The 24,381-nt window shown below is 45.9% G+C and overlaps 1 protein-coding gene across 1 annotated transcript; it reads right to left on the bottom strand.

The window, feature by feature from the left end:
- Positions 1-22,564, bottom strand: LOC140076723 (egl nine homolog 1-like). Its single transcript, XM_072123382.1, has 6 exons — positions 22,316-22,564; positions 21,063-22,170; positions 6,629-6,748; positions 4,780-4,916; positions 4,629-4,696; positions 1-921 (listed from the first exon to the last, which is right to left on the bottom strand). Exons 2-6 carry the CDS (start codon positions 22,011-22,013, stop codon positions 869-871), a joined length of 1,329 nt encoding a protein of 442 aa, XP_071979483.1. The 5' UTR covers positions 22,014-22,170; positions 22,316-22,564; the 3' UTR covers positions 1-868.
- Between the last annotated feature and the right edge of the window lie 1,817 nt (positions 22,565-24,381).

Below are 24,381 nucleotides of genomic sequence, written 5' to 3'. Positions count from 1 at the left end.
TCATGAGGTAATTTTTATTGCAGCTGTCTCAATATAAATCCATTTCCTTCTTAAAAATATTGTATCTCCGCCTCAATCTGTTTTGGGGCAAATGTGGAGGGAAAAAAAAAAATTTAAGGGAAAAATAATTAAATCTGTGAATATTCCAAAACATCAAACCTTGAAGTGACAAGAGCCTGTAGCAGCAGGGAGCAGGAGGCTGAATTTTTTTAACACTTTTTAATATTATTCTATGGAGATCTTTCTGCACCCCTTGCACCCGCTCCGCTCCCTCTCATCATAGTCCTTACAGTTCTGCTTCTCCCTTGTTCCTTCCCTCAGGACCGTATCTGTTGAATCTTCACTTTGCCCCCAGGGCAGTCAATATTTTCACAACTAGATCTCCTACATCCACCGTTTTACCATCCCCCACCCCCCATCTTCCTGAGCTTATCCCAACTCGACATCTTGCCCCCCACCCCCATCCCCCGTCATCGTGACGTCACGACAAGCCACGACAAGTGTGCAGAAGCCCCAGGCCGACCCCATCACATTCACATCTGACTCTCAGCTCTGTGTATGGACAAGGTATAAATGAACATTCAACAAATGTCTTAAACGTCTGAGCGTGTGCGATAGTCTGCAGATAGTCTGCTGGGTTGTCTCGCAATGCTCCGCTGGCCGCGTGATCCATCCGCACGATATTTATTCACATTTCCGGAAAGAGGTTGAGAAGGTGATCCCATTGCAGGTCGTGAAATCACCAAAACATCTACCCAAAGGGGTAGGAAAGATCCCGTTCTGCTTGGCGACTGGAGTCCGACCCTTGCCAGGATGATAGCAGCTTAGAGGCTCCTACAGAACGACCACTAGGAGGCGTCTTACCCCGTCACACCGGTCCAGGGGGGGTTACAGGAACGTGGATTCCCTTCTGTCCACTGGCTGAAGAAGAAGAAACACAAAGATGGAGAGAACGAAAAACTTTAATACCGGCAAAAATTTCTAACCATTAATTAACAATTCTCATTAAATTAGACAATGAGCCGGAATTCCTGCATTAATTGTAAACTATTTTCGTTTTGATGTCATCCCGAGCCCCCAATCCATACAGGATGTGACATTGGAAAGGACACCAGGTAATATATTGGTTCATTCTTTCGGGCTATCAACATTGAAAGCGTTGTCCAAACCCAAATTTATCCCCCTCACTCCTGCTAACAATTGGTAAGGTCCCGGAGACGTGAACCCATACCCTCAAATCTCAGAAAACTTGTTCCACAGAAAAAAAGTTCCATATAAAGGAGTCAACATGTTGAAGTGAAGTGAAGTGTTTTCCCCTTAACCCCTTATCACCGACACTAGTTTTCAGCTCAATGACCAGACTTGATTTTTCAAATCTGACATGTGTCACGATAATTGGTTATAACTTCCGAACGCTTTAACATATCCCGGTGATTTTGAGAATGTTTTCTCGTGACACATTGTACTTCATGTTAGTTATAAAATTTAAGTGATACGTTTTGCGATTCGTTCTGAAAAAAAGTGAAAATTTGGCAAAAGTTTGTAAAAATTCATCATTTTCCAAGTTTGAAATGTTCTGCTTTCCAGACAGGAATTAAAACTACCCAAAAAGCTTGATACTTAACATTTTCGGAATGTCTGCTTTATGTTGGGATGATATTTTATGCGTCCTCTCACTTTTCTAGGATGTTATGAGGCGCAGAACTTAAGGTGCGATTTTTCTCATTTTCATGAAAATTGCCAAAACTCACATTTTGAGGGAAAACTCAGCTTCCAAGTGACTTTGAAAGGCCTAAATAATAGTAACACCCCATAAATTACCCCACTATAGAAACTTCACCCCTCAACGTATGTAAAACAACTTCTATTAAGTCCATTAACCCTTTAAGTGTTTCACATGGGTTAAAACAATATGGACCTGCGATTTAGAAACTATGGAATTTTTTTGGAAAATACATTCATTTAGGCCAAAACTGACAGTTTCAGAATAAATTAAATGATGAAACGCACTGCAACGTTTGATGCCCAATTCCTCCCGAGTGCTGATCCCCCATATGTGGTGGTGACTGCTGTACGGGCGCCGAGTATAGAATGAATGGAGGCGCCATTCACAGCAGATTTGTATTGTCACATTGTACTACCTATACATTTTTATTTTTTTTGGTAATGCAAACATATGAGGGCTTATTTTTTACGGAATGAGATACAATGTATAGATAATTCATTTAGGGGGTCTATAGCTTATTCATGAGATTTTATTAACTATTTCAAGGGGGACACAAACAAAATCATCAATTTATTTTGGATTTTTAGCATTTTTTTTTCCCCCGCTCACCGTAATGTAAAAATAATATTTTATCTATATTCTCTGGTTCACTACGATTGCGGTGATACCTCATTTATATAGTTTTTCTTATCTTTGCTCAATTTTCCTGAGCAAAACCAATATTGGAGAATATCGCATTGTTTTTACTATTGACAACTTTTTAGGGCCATAACTTCTGTATTTTTATGTTGTCAGACCTGGTTGAGGGCTTATTTTTTGCGAAAAGAGTTGTTCTTTTCAGTCGTATCATATTAGGGAACGTAGCTTTTTTTGATCACTTTTTAGAACATTTTTTGTGATGGTGTTTGATGAAAAATTGTATATTACGGGAAGTTTTTCGTAGTTTTTTTTTTCATCGTGCACCGAGCGGGCTCAATATTGATTTAGATTTATTGTACAGATTAATACGGACGTGGTGATACCAAATATGTACATTTTTCGTGTGTTTTTGTGTTTTATATACTGTATTTGCATTATATATGTAACTGGGGAGATTATGGGACTTTATTTTATTTATTTATTTAATTATAATTATAAAATGATTTAATCTTTATTTTTTTTTACATTCACATATTTTCCACCTTTTGGCTTGACCAAGCGATCATCCGATCGCTTGATCAAGCCTCTACACTGCAATACACCTGTATTGCAGTGTATAGTGTAAGTAACTGAGCATGCAGCGCATGCTCAGTTACTTACAGCCGGGTCCTGCCAGGAAGGCAGGACCCGGCGAGAAGAGGAGCCGACAGCCTCGGGTCACTCGTCGGGACCCGGGGCAGCGGCAGGAGGGATCGGATCCCCCGGTAAGCACACCGGGGGGTCCGATCCACGGGGGACACACTTGCACGCCGCGGTCATGCTTGACCGCGGCGTGTAAGGGGTTAGACACCCGGGATCGGAGTTTTCCCGATCCCGGGTGTTAGTGCCGGGTCTGGGCTGTGATATCACAGCCCGACACCGGCACTAAACTGACCCGATGTCCCGAAATCTTCTTCTGACGCGGCGCCATAGAAAGGCGTCGCGTCAGAAGAAGTACCCTTAATGACCGACGTAGAATCCCGATAGGGCGGTCATTAAGGGGTTAAACCCTACTATTAGCAGCTATAGGAGGGATGATCACACATGATCCCATCCTACGTACACTCTCATTTCAATGTCATGACAAGGGGCCCCTGAATTGTAAGGAAGGGGATACATGGTGGCACAATCCCTTAGCATATCCTGTGGTGTTGGTGAACCATACTATTCAGTTAAGCAGGTAAAGGGTTAAAATGTGGTTTTGTGTGATAACTTTCTGTCAAGTTTTCCCGCTTTTTTCCTGACAGGAATTGTTATGAAAATAATGCAGCGAGCTGATTCGCTGCAGGTAAGGCCAGCTGTTCATTGGTGAACAGCTGGGTCAATGGAAGAGTTGTATCCAGGTAAAGAAATGTCGGCGGTCAGCTGATTGGCAGCTGGCCGCATCTACTTACAAATAAAAGGGGGCTGTCAGCAAGGTCCTGGTGTCAGAATTTTCAAGAAGAAGCCGTGTCAGCGCCCCGCCCAGCCCTCCCTTATTTAATGTATTTCTCCTCATATTGTCGCGATTGCTTGTTAGTGGGGGTTTGTCTCCCAGCTCAGGCTGGGGAGAATTAGTTTTACATTTTATATATTTAGTTATGTGTTTGAATTATTCTGTTTTATTATGAATAAAATTTGATGTTTAATTTAAATATTTATCTCATTTTGGTTACCCCATAATAAAGCATCGCGGCCTTTTTATTCCACAAAATCATTGTCTGGTGTCTTTTGTTTACAGTTTTGGTTATTAAGTTTTATTTATTGCGGAAATGGGATTTGTGCTACCATGGGACATTGGGAAGAGCCTTGTTACCAATAGCAACTAATCATCACCATCATTCACCTGTTAACATGTAAGGGATAAAATAGGAAGAAATTTGCTTCCTCTACTATGTATAGAGAGTATCACATGATCTGTAGTCTGTAACCATGGAGATACATGGCTCGGCCTACACTTTACGCTGTTTGTAACGTTAAAGTGCATTTTATTTTTGGCCATTGTTCAAAAGTTCCTGTACTGATTTTTAAACCTCTGCCTCTACAGCTGAACAGGTGTTACACGCGGGTCCCAGCGCAAATGGGAGTTACAGAACCAAATCTCCACCATCCCCTATGATATTCAGAGGTGCGTCAATGAACACCAACATCAATCGGGGCATCTAGTTGGGTTTGCAACCTTCAAGCGGTAATGCCCAAATCCAGAACATTTGATAGTAAGTATCCACTCTTCAGCCGCTCTCACCTAGTCTGTATTTGTCTTTGGCCTCCGATCGTTCCTTTGCATCGAAATACCAGACAGTGATGGCATACCTGCGGATGGAGAGCATCGCAGTCACGTTACAGCTCGTACATGGACGCCACCATAGAGCGATCATAATGTCATAGATCCTTACCGCATGGCGTAGGCCGGCTTCACTTCATGAGGATTACGGCGATCAGACCAGAATATCAATAACCGGTCAAATAATGGCTCAATGCTGGCTACAACGGAACGGCCTTCCGGGAAGATCTGTAGGAGTCCCCCATGGACCTGAGTACAGAGAGAAGGTGGATATAATGATATAATCACGTTTCCCATCTGTGGAGCACGCGCCGGCTCACTGATGTCTGTCACACCCATCGGGCACAATGTAATGATTTGTAGAGCGGCTGAGGTTGCAGGAGGTTAGACCTTTGGTATTTTGCTAGTTATTCATGGCTTGCCAGCCTGTGCCCTATAGTGATTAGATGCAGGAAGCAGCGGAGGAACCACATGATGGATTGTAGAAGAGAATGAGAACATGAACGCACGATCAGCTGCTTGTCAAGTGGAATATGAAGGGAAACTGCTGATTATTCTGGAATTTTGTCTTCTACGTTTCATGACTGGGTTGAGCGCCATAAGGATAAGGTCAACTAACAGCAGTGGACCACTTTTTGAGTAGGGAAATTGGGGCTCAATTTTGTCTGTGGTCCAACCACAATTCCACATTGATGAAGCTCCTGTCTGTGGTCTAACCACATTCATGCTGCACCCCCCTATCACTATGTGTGCTATCTGGTCTGTAGACAATCCCCTACAATCCAAAACTCCCACTCCTGTCTCCAGAACTTCTCCCGAGTTGACCCAATTGTGTGGAATGCACTACCACTATTCTTAATGCAGCAGCCAGACTTGTCCTTCAGACAAAACACTACACCGATTTCTTCAGTCTATGTCAGTCACTGTGCTGGTTGCCCGTCTCCTTCTGGATACAGTTTAAATTAATAACCCTCATTCACACAGCTCTGCATAATGCTGCACCTCGCTAACTCTCCTCTCTTATCTCAATCCATTGCCCAAACTGTGCTCTTCGAACTGCCACTGATCCTAGATGATTCTCTTCCCTTATTTGAACCTCCCTCTCACGTCTCCAAGACTTCTCTCGAGCTGCACCAATTCTCTCGAGCTGCCCTGGTCCATAAGCCTAATACCAAAGCTTAAAACATGCTCTTATAACCCATCTCTGCAGACAGACCTATCACACTCACTAACTGCACGTAAGTTTAGACCATTATACAAGTGCTTATACCTCTTCTGTCACCCCTTCACCCATAGGTATAAGCTCTTTCGAGCAGGGCCCTCGTTTGTTTTCTCTCATATGCCAATGTTATTACTCTGTAATGTCTTATTTTATTTGTATATGTTCCCCATAATCTGTAAAGCGCTATGGAATATGATGGCGCTATATAATAAAGAATAATAATGATAATGTCCTAATACAACAGGACCAATATACCACCACGGTTACCTCCTGTGTCACTCTCTTCCTCATAGATTGTAAGCTCTGATGCACATGGCCCCCTCTCCTACTTGTCTCTATATGTGTCCTATGATCAGTGTGCGGAATATAATGGAGACATTATTGTTTTGCACTGGGGCATCCTCCAGACCCGGTCATGGCTAACATAGTGTGTGTATCAGACTATGGCAGGTTTCCTAGTAACATGCAGTTTTGGGGGACCAGCAGGAGAGATATGATCACCTAGGTCACCCAAGTGTCCAGTTAAAGGAATTTTCCACTTTATAATTAGTCAGTTTCCCCAAAAAGTACCTTAAATGCAGTGTTGTCTTCCCATACTAAAGTCATACGTGACTGTACTGCCCCAGACTGATGATGTTATTACATCATCATGTGACCCATGACATCATCACGCTTTACCTCCCTAAGTTACCATGTTGGGTAGGTGCCCAAGGTGTATTAAAATACATTAATAACTTACCTTTGTGTCCCAGTTTTGATTTAGGTAGTAAATGCAAGTTAAGCAGCGTCCATCCCTGTTAGGATTATCTACATGTCGTACGTATCCCATCCCATTCCCTGGATAACACGCGACCATTGCCTGGAAGAAGAAAGCAAATTATAAGTTACACAAAAAAAAAAAAAAAAACTTACATAGAGATGTATAATACACACATAATTGTATAATATGCCCTATCCACATTGTGGTTTAATATACAATTGGTCAGGGTCCAACTACTGGGACCCCCCCATTATCACCAGAACCAGCGTCCCACTAACGGAGCTTAATTACGTTCCATTCAATGTCTATGGGACTCCGGCTCCATTTTTCCTCTTCCGAGCAGTCCAAACTATACTAATCCGTATCCTAGGGAATAATTAGCTAAATTGGATCCTTTAAGTAATTACTTACAACCAATGAAGCCAATGAAGACTTGTTAGTTTATAAGACAGTCAGGACGAAGGGTCCTTTAAGAGAGACCGGTGTAAAAAGTGATCGGACATATAGGATGCTGATTTTCTTATCCAAATCTTGCTGTTTCAGGTACAGGGGTCCATGAACCCCATTTTACAGAATGGAGGGTGAATATAGTTTGTCATTCGATCCCTGGGCACCGATCAGGAACCAGTGTCCTTACATATAATCGTTCAGGGGATTATAACCCTACGGAAAATGACTGATTGAACCAAAATTCACCTTCTCCCAACAATCCGAAATTCTATGTCATCTCCAGCGACACGTTCCCATTCACACCATATAACGGCACATTTACTCCTCGTCCTGACTGGAGATTTCTGTGTTTACAGCTATTACCCGGACATTTGTAGATAAGAAGACCCTCGGCTCATTCCGGAGTATTCCAGTCTACATGCTTCACATTACTATCAAATAAATTGCCCAAAACTTTCCCAAGCCCGGGCCCCACCTGCGTCACCAGTGTAGGAGCCCTCACAATATCCTGGAGATAAATCGCCCGGTGTCACGGGGGCCACCACATTCCTCTAGGCTACTCTTAAAGGGGCCACGACACTGCGTTTTGTAGCGCTGGAGGGGAGATAATCCTAAAACCTGGGACTCTGTGAGGTAAAAATCACACAAAGGCCTCACTAACACCAGAATAATCAGGGGCCATGTTGTAGATATCGCACTGGGACCGAGTATCTGTTAGGCCTCTGACCCTGCATACAATACAAAACTACTACTACCAGAGGTTTTCTTAGGCCCAGACAAGATTCCCTTCTCCAATGAGTATAATAACTGATAAAACGAGACCTCCGACCCCCTACTACGTACACAAGGAACCCAGCACATTACAAACTGACCAAAATCTGTGTTTTGAAGAGAAAATCTCCACAGAAAAATTACATTTTACCAGAATCAGATTGTAAGACGGCCATTTTTAGTAACCTGTCATCCCTCTAAGTAAGGATGGTATATAAGGAGACATCTATGTAATGTGAGCCAGAGGGAAGCTAGTAAGCGTGCAGCCTTGAGGGAACAGGCATGCTAGGGGTTAAGGCCGCAGGACGCAGCCCACACATTATGTGCTGCCTGTATATAAGGTTTCCTGTCAGCACAGGACCTACGTAGCTAAAGATAACGCCAACGTCAAAGAGCCGGATCTGAACCCGTGACCTGGCGACTTACGAGATATTCATCTAAAGACAGAAGACAGGTCATATAGGACTATACGGTTCCCACTAATGGATTTTTCCGTATATTAGTAGCCCTGCTGTCTTCCATCGCAGAGCACCCGGTCACGGCTCATGTATGGTCTGTATACTGCCTGATTTAGCGTCTTCCCTATGGTGGGGTATATTGACTCCCAAATGTATAGTATGTTAAATCATACACCATACTGATGTATTCCAGTCAGACATATGCAAAAACACACTTATCCGGATGTAATTAACCCTTCATACATCTAAAATTTAAGGGGCATTACCACCAGGATGAAGGACTGTATGCAAATGAGCCTGAGGGGCTCCAGGCTCCATATTTGTTAACCTAGAACCTGGAGCCCCTCAGGCTCATTTGCATACAGTCTTTCATCCTGGTGGTAAATGTCCTTGAAAAGAGAATTACAGGGGTTATGTCAAGTTTGGACAGTCAAGAGGTGGGACCCCTGTACCCGTGTTGGAGCGGAGGACCTAAAGGTGCGCAGCTGCTCGAGACTGCGAAAGAAGGCTACATTTTGTGTGCTCTGCCCCTTTGACAGCCATATATAAGCAGTCCCCGGGTTACGTACAAGATAGGTTCCATAGGATTGTTCTTAAGTTGAATTTGTATGTAAGTCGAAACTGTATATTTTATCATTGTAGATCCAGACCAAAAAAAAAAATAAATTGCCCCAGTGACAATTGGAAATTTCAACATTTTTTGCTGTAATGGGACCAAGGGTTATCCATAAAGCTTCATTGCAGACACCTTACAGCTGATCATTGCAGCCAGGGACTAATGTAAAGCATCCAGAGACTTCAACAGTGGGCAGAGGGGTCTGTCTGCAAGTCGGGTGTCCTCAAGTAGGGAACTGCCTGTAGAGATAAACAGAGGACATGCCAAGAAAACTCTCCATAGAACTGAATGAGTAAGCTTCAGTCCTATGGCCACGAAGCTGCTGTAAAGCAGATCACTAAATGCTGTTATAACAGACCAAGCAAGATGGCCGCCCCCACAGTCATGGATAGGAAAAACAAAAAAACATCTATCTGGTATAGATGCGGCCCTGCCTTATAATGAATAAAATCTATGCCGCGCCCTTCATTGTATGAGAATAGGGGATATGGGGATAGATCTGTAATTGGACTCCTGCTTCTATCCGATGGAAATTTGTTCCAAAGGGCGCAGAGTTTATCAGCCGCTGATCCTCATCAATACTACCAAAGCAATAAACAACAATCATCCAAGAATTTCCAATGCAAATCTACATAGACTCACAGCTGGATAGATTACAATTTGGGATGTATCTTATTTTATTTTAGATTTTTCTTTGTTAGCAGGAAGTTTCTCTCTGGATTTGTATGACAAGCAATTTTTATAAAGTTTACCAGAATTTGAACTCTACACAGGAGCGCAGTGTGGAGAACCTAAAGTCCCCCTGTTAGCTCCTTAGAACACAAGAGCGCATTGTGGAGAGCCACAAGTTCCCTTGTTTGTCCCTTCAAAGTTTCATCTATCTTTTAATTGGTCAAATTTCAAGTCCATGTTCCAAATCCTGATCCTGAACATAAGAGTAAAGGACCGTATAATAAAGGACCGTACAAGATAAAAAGTTCTCTTGTTGACCCACACAAGGCCATGTCAACATACAGAGCACTTTTTTTTCCCAAAATCTTCAATGTATCAAATCATGTGTTACGTGTTTCAGATTTCATCATTTACGTTGTTTTGTAAAAACTGATGCAGATTTGACGTTTGGAGGCCGTTGCAATGTGACCAGGTCTGACCATGGGTTGGAGGTGGTCCATCTTGTAGGTCCATACAATGACATCAGAACCAAGCTTTGGCACCGGCCGATCACATGAGACAACTCGAGGCTTAAATTATTGTAAGAAATTATTCTTACACAAAAAGTGACAGCGCTAAGGAGGAAGAAGAAGAGGAAGCTTCCTGGACTAAGATGTTAGGAGACATCTTCTGGATCTAGGGGGGGGGGGATTTGGGAGGAAGAAGTTCTGCAGCAGGATACAGAGGTATTTATTTTTCTTGTAGATCGTCTTTGTAATTGCTTGAAGTATTGGACATTCTTGGATGATTGTTGTTGAATGCTTATCCATCCACCTCTACTCTACCTAATTCACCTCCTGGGTGGTTGGACGCACCGTGGAGTCCGAATGACTTGCATGGAGGTTGTGTGGTCAATGCAGCCATTACCCATTCAAGAGAATGAGTCACATAGAGGACAACCGACCTCTGTTCTCACAATAGGAGAGGGGTTTAGAGGTGGGACGCGCACCTACCTGGTACCCATGACATATCCTTAGGATATACTATCTGAAACAGGACCACCAAAGTCATTGGTTACAAAACATTGACCACTCTCAGACTCTACTTCTGTCCGGGTTCTGGAGTCTCCTTGTCGGCAAAGGCAACGTGACCATTAGTCAACAACTAACAAGCACTTCCGAATAACGTTCATTCAGCCGCTCCAGAAATCTAGTAAAGTAAAAGTAATTTGTGTGGATTGGACTCCCACGTGATCACAAGAATGGATGCCGGAAAGTGCCCTGAATACTCCGTATGAATGAAGCAGTGGTGGACAGGCTGGACCAGAGCTCCGTTCACCGGACAGGAGATCCATAGATCTCTTCATCCAGGATGAAGGATTGTAAACCTGGCACACTGACATACTGGTGAATGCATCCTCCGGCAGGATCTGCTCTTCCTTAAGCTTCTTATGCCCTGGCTTTAAATAAAAAAAAAAGGATTTACAATTATGCAAATGAGCCTAAGGGCCTCCAGGCTCCATTAACACCTATGGAGACTGGAGCCCCACAAACTCATTTGCATAATTGTGATGCATTTTTTGTGAAAACCAGGGCATAAAAAGCTAAGTGTTGAGTAGATCCTACCAGAGGGAGCACACACCAGTATATTAGTGTGCTTGGTTTACAATCCTTCATCCTGGTGGTAGATTTCCTTTAAGGTAGATCGGGTGGTAGGTGTCTCTATTGTATGTGAGGATAGACCTTTTAAGGGCTAATCCTCACGTCCCTTGTATCTTTTTATAACCTTTATTCCCCTAACACACTAATTTTCTAAAGCAACTACTGGGGCGTGGAGTAGCTGGAGCTGAGGCTACATGGCACATCTACTCCACGCCCCAGTAGCTTCTTTAGAAAATTAGCATATTAGGGGAATAAAAGTTATAAAAAGATACAGGGGACGTGAGGAGTAGCCCTTAAAAGGTCTATCCTCACGTACAATAGAGGCACCTACCCTCCGATCCATCTTAATAGGTAGATCCGTGGTGGTCGGTTTCCTTTAAATACAACCCTTACCAGCAGTGAATGGGTTACCGGTAACCGTTCTGTTGTGACGCTTGGAGAGGAGAACTGCATTTTGGACATTTTTGGAATTGTTTTCCGGCTGCTCTGTGTTTAGGATTCCTGAGCTCAACTCCCTGCACATAGGGGAACGGGCGACGGCCAATGAGAGGCGAGGACAAGGAATGTCTTCCAGAGCGCTGCCGGGTGGTCACCGGGGTCCAGCCCCATCCAGGGGTAACACAACGTGACCATGAAAGACGCCGAAATGTGTCCATATATAGTGTGTAGGTCTATTCACATATAGAATAATTGTAGGTCGCCGCCACAAATCGCCAAAATTTTAGCATCTTTCTGCAAGGCACATCAAGGGAGCATGGAAACAGTGCAAACGCCTCCACGTGAAATCTGCGGATTCACTGCAGATTCTCCAACAAATTGTGAAGAAAATGGATCCGGTCCCTAGGAGAGAAAAGGAAGCGGCTGGAGATTTTTTTTAAATATGCAAATCCGTATGGGAAACCCACATGAGACGCAGCAAGTGACGGCGCCTATGTGAGGCTATACCTGCGGAACTGCAGCAGAAACTGCAGCAAGTGACGGCTCTTATGTGAGGCTATACCTGCGGAACTGCAGCAGAAACTGCAGCAAGTGACGGCTCTTATGTGGGGCTATACCTGCGGAACTGCAGCAGAAACTGCAGCAAGTGACGGCTCTTATGTGGGGCTATACCTGCGGAACTGCAGCAGAAACTGCAGCAAATGACAGCTCTTATGTGGGGCTATACCTGCGGAACTGCAGCAGAAACTGCAGCAAATGACAGCACTCTTATGTGGGGCTATACCTGCGGAACTGCAGCAAGTGATGGCGCTCTTATGTGGGGCTATACCTGCGGAACTGCAGCAGAAACTGCTGCAAGTGACGACGATTTACCTGCGGAACTGCAGCAGAAACTGCAGCAGGTGACAACGCTCTTATGTGAGGCTATACCTGCGGAACTGCAGCAAGTGATGGCACTCTTATGTGGGGCTATACCTGCGGAACTGCAGCAAGTGATGGCACTCTTATGTGGGGCTATACCTGCGGAACTGCAGCAAGTGATGGCACTCTTATGTGGGGCTATACCTGCGGAACTGCAGCAAGTGATGGCACTCTTATGTGGGGCTATACCTGCGGAACTGCAGCAGAAACTGCAGCAAATGACAGCACTCTTATGTGGGGCTATACCTGCGGAACTGCAGCAAGTGATGGCACTCTTATGTGGGGCTATACCTGCGGAACTGCAGCAAGTGATGGCACTCTTATGTGGGGCTATACCTGCGGAACTGCAGCAAGTGATGGCACTCTTATGTGGGGCTATACCTGCGGAACTGCAGCAAGTGATGGCACTCTTATGTGGGGCTATACCTGCGGAACTGCAGCAAGTGATGGCGCTCTTATGTGGGGCTATACCTGCGGAACTGCAGCAAGTGATGGCGCTCTTATGTGGGGCTATACCTGCGGAACTGCAGCAAGTGATGGCGCTCTTATGTGGGGCTATACCTGCGGAACTGCAGCAGAAACTGCTGCAAGTGACGACGATTTACCTGCGGAACTGCAGCAGAAACTGCAGCAGGTGACAACGCTCTTATGTGAGGCTATACCTGCGGAACTGCAGCAAGTGGCGGCTCTTATGTGGGGCTATACCTGCGGAACTGCAGCAAGTGGCGGCTCTTATGTGAGGCTATACCTGCGGAACTGCAGCAAGTGGCGGCTCTTATGTGAGGCTATACCTGCGGAACTGCAGCAAGTGGCGGCTCTTATGTGGGGCTATACCTGCGGAACTGCAGCAAGTGGCGGCTCTTATGTGAGGCTATACCTGCGGAACTGCAGCAAGTGGCGGCTCTTATGTGAGGCTATACCTGCGGAACTGCAGCAAGTGGCGGCTCTTATGTGAGGCTATACCTGCGGAACTGCAGCAAGTGGCGCTTTACCTGCGGAACTGCAGCAGAAACTGCCATGGCTCAATCGTGATTTATGGATCAGATTTTGGGCGAGACCCAATAGGCATCTTGTGGACAATTTTCGGGATTGACCACCACAAAATCTGCAACCAAATCCACAGCTACAACAGATGCGGATTTACCTGCAGATTTTAGACAACAAACCCAAATGGCACAACTGCAATCACTGGCAGCCTAAAGGGAACCGTTCAGATTTTACCTCATTAATACAACAGCCCATCAGGTAGCGGATGAAATGTCCTTTCTAAAATTACCTCTTATGTGAAATCTTATCTATTCATCGAAGAAAAAAAAAATCTCATGTGAAGATGAGCAGAGAAGAGTCATATTGTACCTGAGATGAGTCAAGTTTAGAGGCTACAGAGGGAGTGAAATTTTTAAACACCCATATCTTTGGTTCTATAACACCTAGAAACATGGGGGGGGGGCACATTTATTATCTTTGACAATGTTTACCGGTGATTCGCACTGTGTTATAGGGTTATCATGTTATATTGTGGCGTTCGGCCACCTTCAGATATTCATGAAAGGGTTTAGAAGTTGGCACGAAAAAAAAAGTGTAGGAAAAGTGCCAGGATTCCAAAGTTCTGCACAAATTGAGCAGCAAAATGAAAAGTTGTAAGTGTTGAAAAAGAAGCTAAATTGCAGACTAAACCAAAGCCTGTAGGTCACATAAACACAGGAAATTCTTTAATTCTTAAAATTTTTAAATGTGACACCAATAGCACATTTCTAGGTACTAAAGGTAGGGGCTTCCGAAACGACACAAGCCCCATGCAGCCTCAAAAAGTGACTCGTCTCAGGAAAAATATGACTCTTCTCTGCTCAATTTTATAGGAATTTTTAGAATTCTAGAAAGGACGTTTCTGAATCTACTTGAGGGGGGTTGGTAATTTCATGGGGCAAAACCTGGTGACAGGCCGGGGGAGTGGAGGAGGGGGGGTCTTATTCTTCTGTTGTATGAACAGCGCCTAAACATGTACATACCTACAACCCTGCGCTCATTCATCCCTTCCATCACTTACGCTGCGGTTCCTGCCTTTGTGGTGCGTTTCACATCCGGACAATAAAACTGGGCGGGGTCCAGGGATTTTTTTCCCCCCCTCCTCCTATATAGTAGTAATGTTTTTTTTTTAACACAAACACAAGCCAAAAAAATAAATATAAACCCCGGCGGCCGGACACGAGGGGGAAGTCAAAAAAGTCAGGAAACAGGGAGAGAATCAAAGGAATTCTTGAAATTTAAGAAGTTTTTAGTGATTTTTTTTTTCCTAACGCTTGATATTTTAGATGGATAGAGACAATTTTGTCGGCCGATTATTGGAATTTTTCGTTATACCCAGTTTATAAAGGCTTTAAATGACGTAAAGCCAAACCGTAGACTTAAAGGGGTTGTCTGTTAAAAAACAAACAAAAAAACAACACATGGCTACCTTTTTTTTCCCCCAAAACAGCGCCACATCTGACCATAGGTAGTCTCTGGTATTGCAACTAAGCTCCATTCATCTCCATACAGCTGAGCTGCAATACCTGCACCCACCATGGTCAGGAGTGGCGCTGTTTTTGTAAGAGAGCAGCCATGATTTTCAACCCCAGACAACCCCTTTAATATACTATAAGAGATATAATACACAGACAATGATTGGGTCACAACGATCAGGGACTTACCTCCAAATACCTGGATCCTTACATCACAGACCTATAGATCTACCAACAAAAATTGGACGGTTATGTACAGAGGTAGATGTTGGTATAATCTGAGTACTATATGGCGGTATTATTTATGTCCTTGGCCCGGTTATGTACAGAGGTAAATGTTGGTATAATCTGAGTACTATATGGCGGTATTATTTATGTCCTTGGCCCGGTTATGTACATAGGTAAATGTTGGTATAATCTGAGTACTATATGGCGGTATTATTTATGTCCTTGGCCCGGTTATGTACAGAGGTAGATGTTGGTATAATCGGAGTACTATATGGCGGTATTATTTATGTCCTTGGCCCGGTTATGTACAGAGGTAGATGTTGGTATAATCTGAGTACTATATGGCGGTATTATTTATGTCCTTGGCCCGGTTATGTACAGAGGTAGATGTTGGTATAATCTGAGTACTATATGGCGGTATTATTTATGTCCTTGGCCCGGTTATGTACAGAGGTAGATGTTGGTATAATCTGAGTACTATATGGCGGTATTATTTATGTCCTTGGCCCGGTTATGTACAGAGGTAGATGTTGGTATAATCTGAGTACTATATGGCGGTATTATTTATGTCCTTGGCCCGGTTATGTACAGAGGTAGATGTTGGTATAATCTGAGTACTATATGGCGGTATTATTTATGTCCTTGGCCCGGTTATGTACAGAGGTAGATGTTGGTATAATCGGAGTACTATATGGCGGTATTATTTATGTCCTTGGCCCGGTTATGTACAGAGGTAGATGTTGGTATAATCGGAGTACTATATGGCGGTATTATTTATGTCCTTGGCCCGGTTATGTACAGAGGTAGATGTTGGTATAATCTGAGTACTATATGGCGGTATTATTTATGTCCTTGGCCCGGTTATGTACAGAGGTAGATGTTGGTATAATCGGAGTACTATATGGCGGTATTATTTATGTCCTTGGCCCGGTTATGTACAGAGGTAGATGTTGGTATAATCGGAGTACTATATGGCGGTATTATTTATGTCCTTGGCCCGGTTATGTACAGAGGTAGATGTTGGTATAATCTGAGTACTATATGGCGGTATTATGTACAGTACGGAGGGTCAGTGCGGGTTAGTGCCGTCACGGTGACTCAGTATCTGGCGCTGACTAGTAATCATTAACCAGCAGCAGCAGCGGCTTATCTCAGGCCTCAGGGTGACTAATACTCGGGCCTAGCGGACAACAACACCCCGGGAGGGGGAGCACCCCGCACCCTCCCAACTTACCCAAACATTTGGGAGGTTACGCAATGATGGAAGGTTATCAATCTTTTTCCTTTAATATCAGGAAGAAACTGTGAACAGAACTTTTTCTAGATGACAATTGTAAACTCTGAGCATCAGAATAGATCGGACCCGGTGTTCAGGTTCGGGTTCAGCCGGAGCTGAAATTGACCCCCCCCCCCTCCTCCCAACAACTAACAAGGGATATGATTGGCCAGTGAGCTATCAGACAATTCGGCAAATTCACGCCCCTTGTAACTGGCCAATTTTAGCCGTAACTAGGGCGCCGGGCAACACGGTGGCTGAGTGAGTAGCACTACACCCTTGCAGCGCTGGGTTGCTGGGTTCAAATCCCACCAAGGTCAACATCTGAAAAGAGTTTGCATGTTCTCTCTGTGTTTGCGTGGGTTTCCTCCGGGTCCTCCGGTTTCCTCCCACCCTCCAAAACATACTGGTAGGTGGATTAGATTGCGAGCCCCATTGGGGACAGGGACCAATTTGAAATGCTTTGTGCAGCGCTGCGGCATCTGTGTGCGCTATATACATAAAGAATTATTATTATTTATTATTATTTGTCGGATTGGCTATTGGGCCGCCAATCTGGCAATATGTCCGGGTCAGGTCCCCCCCCCCCCCCCCCCTCAATATGTCCTGTTCTGTTCTATGGGTGCACCTTACCTTAAAAAGTGTTTTTTTCCCCCCAAACCCTAAGGGTGCCAAAAGGTCAGACCCCCAGTGATCTGCTGGGGCACATTTCAAGGCACAACCCCTTTAAGGAAGCCGCTGATCTTAGGTAAAACAGCCAAACCCAATGTAGTCACTGTAACTGGACTACAGTGTGATACATTTGGGGGGAGGGAGGAGGGGGCTCGTGTCCTGACTTGCCCCAAAATTCACACCACAACCTTGTCAGATGCCCAAACACACAGGACCAAAGCTTTCCCAATTTGGGAAGGGCGGTCTTACATTTATGGGGGTGTGATGACTCCCCCCTAACATATCAGGGGATCATTGGGTTCTTCATTCTCAGGTGTATGACAGCGGGTTACTCCCTTCTACCCATTGACAGCACATGCACGCTCAGCCAGGCCTAGCATGCGTGTGTGTATGGGGGAATCACTAAAATCAGATACTGAAGATGAACCGGCACCTTGGTTTCTCAAAAATCAGGAAGGAAGTCGAAATCCCAGACCTGACAAGTTGCTATGGACTCCCCCAACTTCTCCTTGTATTAGCGCACGAGAACAAGGGGCAGGTTTTTCCACTACTACAACTACAACCCCCCACATCCATCATTGTGAAACAATCCCCGACATTATCCCTAGATGCAGGGATCCATCTCATAGGGTCAGATGCCGGAGATCCTGAAAATCCTGTTCCGCCGGATGACAAAACCTTCAGTGTTTTGATGCGTTTACCTTCAGGGGTTGATCAGATATTTCCAAAAATAAGGGTCACTGAGAACACGCAGGGAGGCGGCCACGTGCCACCGAAAAATCATCCCGAAATATTACAGGGAAATGTCAGGTGAGATCCGAAGGTGGTATCACTGTCTTATGGAAACCCTAAAAAGATCATCACCCAAAATGTCTTTATCGGTTACTGGGAAAGCTGGGTTACTGGGAAAGCTGGGTGCCCTTAAAGTGACACTTGAGTATTGAATGACAAATCTGCTCTGTCACACCACAAGCGTTTCCTCTGAAGAGGCGGGTGACGAGCTCTAATGTCACTCTCACCGGCCAACGCTGAACGTTCCCAGGGTTAGGTATTATGAGGAACACTACATTTTAGAAATTCTTTACATTTTTGGATGTAGATTTGTATCAGACTGATGATTTATCAGCTCAGGTGGGTGTTTTCGAAAAAAAAAAAAAAACAACAACAACAACAACAACAACTCACCTTTCACCTATGACCTGGGAATGATGGGAGTTGTAGTTCCACAGATTGTGGCCTAGTTCTGATCTAGGAACATGTGATGACCTGGGAATGATGGGACTTGTAGTTCCACAGATTGTGGGCTGGTTCTGATCTAGGAACATGTGATGACCTGGGAATGATGGGACTTGTAGTTCCACAGATTGTGGACTAGTTCTGATCTAGGAACATGTGATGACCTGGGAATGATGGGACTTGTAGTTCCACAGATTGTGGGCTGGTTCTGATCTAGGAACATGTGATGACCTGGGAATGATGGGACTTGTAGTTCCACAGATTGTGGGCTGGTTCTGATCTAGGAACATGTGATGACCTGGGAATGATGGGACTTGTAGTTCCACAGATTGTGGGCTGGTTCTGATCTAGGAACATGTGAAACCTGGAAATGATGGGTTTTGTAGTTCCACAGGGCACAGACTAGTTCTGATCTAGAACATCTGACATGGGCATGATGGGACTTGTAGTACTACAGACTATTTCTGATCTAGGAACACCTGAAGACGTTACGTCTCGCACTTCAAAGATTCGAGGTATCAATTCTTAGGTAAACACTTTATGCCAAATTACACATTGGCATCGGACGGGGATCTTCTAGGAAAGCCTTAGGCAAACATCTCCGGCAGAAGGAGCCGATGACGAGCGCTGGATACAGTGTAGCAGTGCCGGTGCGTCTATGCCGGGGGCTGGATACAGTGTAGCAGTGCCGGTGCGTCTATGCCGGGGGCTGGATACAGTGTAGCAGTGCCGGTGCGTCTATGCCGGGGGCTGGATACAGTGTAGCAGTGCCGGTGCGTCTATGCCGGGGGCTGGATACAGTGTAGCAGTGCCGGTGCGTCTATGCCGGGGGCTGGATACAGTGTAGCAGTGCCGGTGCGTCTATGACGGGCGCTGGATACAGTGTAGCAGTGCCGGTGCGTCTATGCCGGGGGCTGGATACAGTGTAGCAGCGCCGGTGCGTCTATGTCGGGGGCTGGATACAGTGTAGCAGCGCCGGTGCGTCTATGCCGGGGGCTGGATACAGTGTAGCAGCGCCGGTGCGTCTATGTCGGGGGCTGGATACAGTGTAGCAGTGCCGGTGCGTCTATGCCGGGGGCTGGATACAGTGTAGCAGTGCCGGTGCGTCTATGCCGGGGGCTGGATACAGTGTAGCAGTGCCGGTGCGTCTATGACGGGCGCTGGATACAGTGTAGCAGTGCCGGTGCGTCTATGCCGGGGGCTGGATACAGTGTAGCAGCGCCGGTGCGTCTATGCCGGGGGCTGGATACAGTGTAGCAGTGCCGGTGAATCTATGCCGGGGGCTGGATACAGTGTAGCAGTGCCGGTGCGTCTATGACGGGCGCTGGATACAGTGTAGCAGTGCCGGTGCGTCTATGACGGGCGCTGGATACAGTGTAGCAGTGCCGGTGCGTCTATGCCGGGGGCTGGATACAGTGTAGCAGTGCCGGTGCGTCTATGACGGGCGCTGGATACAGTGTAGCAGTGCCGGTGCGTCTATGACGGGCGCTGGATACAGTGTAGCAGTGCCGGTGCGTCTATGCCGGGCGCTGGATACAGTGTAGCAGTGCCGGTGCGTCTATGACGGGCGCTGGATACAGTGTAGCAGTGCCGGTGCGTCTATGACGGGCGCTGGATACAGTGTAGCAGTGCCGGTGCGTCTATGCCGGGGGCTGGATACAGTGTAGCAGTGCCGGTGCGTCTATGTCGGGGGCTGGATACAGTGTAGCAGTGCCGGTGCGTCTATGCCGGGGGCTGGATACAGTGTAGCAGTGCCGGTGCGTCTATGACGGGCGCTGGATACAGTGTAGCAGTGCCGGTGCGTCTATGCCGGGGGCTGGATACAGTGTAGCAGCGCCGGTGCGTCTATGCCGGGGGCTGGATACAGTGTAGCAGCGCCGGTGCGTCTATGTCGGGGGCTGGATACAGTGTAGCAGCGCCGGTGCGTCTATGCCGGGGGCTGGATACAGTGTAGCAGTGCCGGTGCGTCTATGCCGGGGGCTGGATACAGTGTAGCAGTGCCGGTGCGTCTATGCCGGGGGCTGGATACAGTGTAGCAGTGCCGGTGCGTCTATGCCGGGGGCTGGATACAGTGTAGCAGTGCCGATGCGTCTATGCCGGGGGCTGGATACAGTGTAGCAGTGCCGGTGCGTCTATGCCGGGGGCTTTATACCAGAGCACAACGGAGCCGGACGTCAGAATAGCCGCGATGTGTATGTCATGAACATTTCACAACAACCAGACACAAAGAGGAGACGGCCAAAATATGAAGTCCCCTACATTCCTACCCGTCCTGGTGACAAACAACTATGTATCCACAGGACGCGACATGTCGGCCAGTACAGCGACATTGACCCCAGTGAGCATCGCAACGAGGGAAGAAGAACAAACCCCGTCTGATCATCCCTACCCTGCGTGACACAGCAGACAACTATGAGGCCCACCCCTCCCCTCACTCTCTAACGGGGACTAAGAATTAGCACATATTTGGTTTCAGTTTTCGTCATTTTGGGGGTTTTTTTTATTAAACATTTTCGGATAGTTCCACCACTCACCTTGGTTCTGCCGTTGATGATGTAGCTGCCGAGTTTCCCGCTGCAGTGCATAATGACCTCGTCTATCCTGGACATGAGGATCCCAATGTTCTCACAGCCCGGCTCTTTCCCTTCCACCCAAGCAATCTGGTCTCCCCGAATATTTTTGGAGGGTATGGTTCTCTGGCTAACAAGTTGTCCGTCTCTGAACTTCCCACTGCGGTTCAGTAATTCCACCTCATCCAAGACGCGGGAACCCAAAGCTTCTCCTAGAAAGTGGTCCTTGACACAAATCCCATAGTACGTCATACAAGGGGCGATGTAGTCGCAGGCCATTTTTTGGGGAGATATTACCACATTGTTGTCTCTCTGAGGTTTTGTGCTATGGTTTGGATCTTGCGGAAAAGGGGGATCGGGATGTATCTCAGTTTTCCATCTCTTGCCCTCCATAGGAGGGAACACAGAAGGTCCGCTTCCTGACGGCACCACCCCGTTCTCCGTTATCCCATTCCCAGTCCATTTTCTTTTAATGAGTAATCCATCTCTCCGACCATTGATGGTCGCCAACGTGTCCTGGCATGAGGTGCCACATTCACCGTCCCTGGAGAAGGAGCCGGTCATCTCCCGGTTGACGACTAGCACCGGCAGGTCACCGTTAGTTAGAACACGTGGTCGGACAGTCGCGACGGGGCAGGTCAATACGGGGTCTGGTTCTGCTTCTGGAGACAAATCCTCTCCGTTGGAATTCTCCTGCTGGGGCGGATAATGGCAGCGATTCGCTGCGTTCAGTGAGCTGATAGTAGAGTGGATATCAGCCGGTGGACGGGACGCCGTCACGGGGAGTTGCGGAAATCCTTGTACCCCCATGCTGACGCCCGGTAAAGCGGATCCCCCTCTGGACTGACCCTGTTCCTGGCTGGACGGCTTGGCTTCACTGGTTATGGACTTGCCCAGCTGATGCACTCTATCCATGTCCGTGTCAGCATGTCCCTTGCACGTAGCACACGTCCTCGCTCCATCATCGTTCAGCTCGTACTGTAGGTCACGGCAGGAGTCAGCGGAGGTAGGGCACTCATTCTACAGAGCGCAGAACTGACAGACCCGGCCGCAGCAGACACACAACTTTGTCCTATAGATGAGAGGAGAGTTATGAGTAAGCGCCGACTCCCCCCACCCCCCTGTCACAGACTGCGTAACGTATGATAAGCCGGCACCCAACACCCATCCAATACACCCGACCAAAGCAGCCACAGGGGTAACAGCCAGGGACTTACCTCCAATCTCCCCAATGCAAGGAGGCGACCACCACACACAGGCAGGAAAAAAGGACTGATCCTATGGCTCCCCCACAAGACCCCCTCCCCAGTGCTGGGCAATGCAGCAGGAGATGAAGGAGAAGCCCCCTGCTCCTGTGTATCAGAGAGGCAGACCTCCCCTCCTGGAGCAGCTGGCCAGACAGGTAGCTGCAGCCTGTCTAACACTAGGCAGCTGCCCCCTCCTCCTGGACCAAGTCTCCCCCTCCATAAGGCTTTGTGTCATATACACGTGCACCATGGTCATGTGACAGGGGACAGCCGCAGTGCCCAGAGCGGCCGCTAGAGGGAGCGCTCCCCGAGTGTTCAGCATTGTTATTAGTTACTATTATTCTTATTTGTTACATGTCAGTAACATTGTCCCCCAAACCATCATCACACATCACCCCCCCCCCTCATCATCACACATCACCCCCCCCCTCATCATCACACATCAACCTCATCATCACACATCACCCCCCCCCCCTCATCATCACACATCACCCCCTCCCCCTCATCATCACACATCACCCCCCCCTCATCATCACACATCAACCTCATCATCACACATCACCCCCCCCCCCTCATCATCACACATCACCCCCCCCCCTCATCATCACACATCACCCCCCCCCCTCATCATCACACATCACCCCCCCCCCCTCATCATCACACATCAACCTCATCATCACACATCACCCCCCCCCCCCCTCATCATCACAGGACACTGATCAGGCCTGGGGGTTGTGTCATTGCTTCTCACATTTAAGAGGGATTTATATCTATCTATCTATCTATCTATCTCCTATCTATCTATCTATCTCCTATCTATCTATCCATCTATCTCTCTATCTATCTATCCATCTCCTATCTATCTATCCATCTCCTATCTATCTATCCATCTATCTATCTATCTATCTATCTATCTATCTATCTATCTATCTCCTATCTATCTATCTATCCATCCATCTCCTATCTATCCATCTCCTATCTATCCATCTCCTATCTATCTATCTATCTATCTATCTCCTATCTATCTATCTATCCATCCATCTCCTATCTATCCATCTCCTATCTATCCATCTCCTATCTATCTATCTATCTATCTATCTCCTATCTATCTATCTATCCATCCATCTCCTATCTATCCATCTCCTATCTATCCATCTCCTATCTATCCATCTCCTATCTATCATCTCCTATCTATCATCTCCTATCTATCTATCTATCTATCTATCTCCTATCTATCTATCTATCTCCTATCTATCTCCTATCTATCTATCTATCTCCTATCTATCTATCTATCTCCTATCTATCTCCTATCTATCTATCTATCTCCTATCTATCTATCTATCCATCTCCTATCTATCTATCTATCTATCCATCTCCTATCTATCTATCTATCTATCTATCCATCTCCTATCTATCTATCTATCTATCCATCTCCTATCTATCTATCTATCTATCCATCTCCTATCTATCTATCTATCTATCTATCTCCTATCTATCTATCTATCTATCTATCCATCTCCTATCTATCTATCTATCTATCTATCCATCTCCTATCTATCTATCTATCTATCCATCTCCTATCTATCTATCTATCCATCTCCTATCTATCTATCTATCTATCTATCCATCTCCTATCTATCTATCTATCTATCTATCCATCTCCTATCTATCTATCTATCTATCCATCTCCTATCTATCTATCTATCCATCTCCTATCTATCTATCTATCTATCTATCACATATCTATCTATCTATCTATCTCATATCTATCTCCTATGTATCTATCTATCCATCTCATATCTATCTATCTATCTATCTCATATCTATCGCCTATCTATCTATCTATCTATCTCCTATCTATCTCCTATCTATCTATCTATCTCCTATCTATCCATCTCCTATCTATCTATCTATCTATCTATCTATCTATCTCCTATCTATCTCCTATCTATATCTATCCATCCATCTATCTATCCATCTATCTATCTCCTATCTATCTCCTATCTATCTATCTCCTATCTATCTATCTATCTATC

The sequence above is a fragment of the Engystomops pustulosus genome, chromosome 9 (assembly GCF_040894005.1).
Source record: "Engystomops pustulosus chromosome 9, aEngPut4.maternal, whole genome shotgun sequence".
NCBI lineage: Eukaryota > Metazoa > Chordata > Amphibia > Anura > Leptodactylidae > Engystomops > Engystomops pustulosus.
Note: the sequence above shows the minus strand (reverse complement) of the source record. Positions and strands in the feature narration are given on the sequence as shown.

What these genes read in the sequence shown, in the direction of transcription:
- LOC140076723 (XM_072123382.1), bottom strand. Translation starts at nt 22,013, where the DNA reads ATGGATAGAGTGCATCAGCTGGGCAAGTCCATAACCAGTGAAGCCAAG. An exon ending in ATCAAAACTGGGACACAAAG is followed by an intron (nt 4,917 to 6,628) that starts GTAAGTTATTAA and finishes CTCTGTACTCAG; the next exon opens with GTCCATGGGGGACTCCTACA. An exon ending in AAGCCGGCCTACGCCATGCG is followed by an intron (nt 4,697 to 4,779) that starts GTAAGGATCTAT and finishes CTCCATCCGCAG; the next exon opens with GTATGCCATCACTGTCTGGT.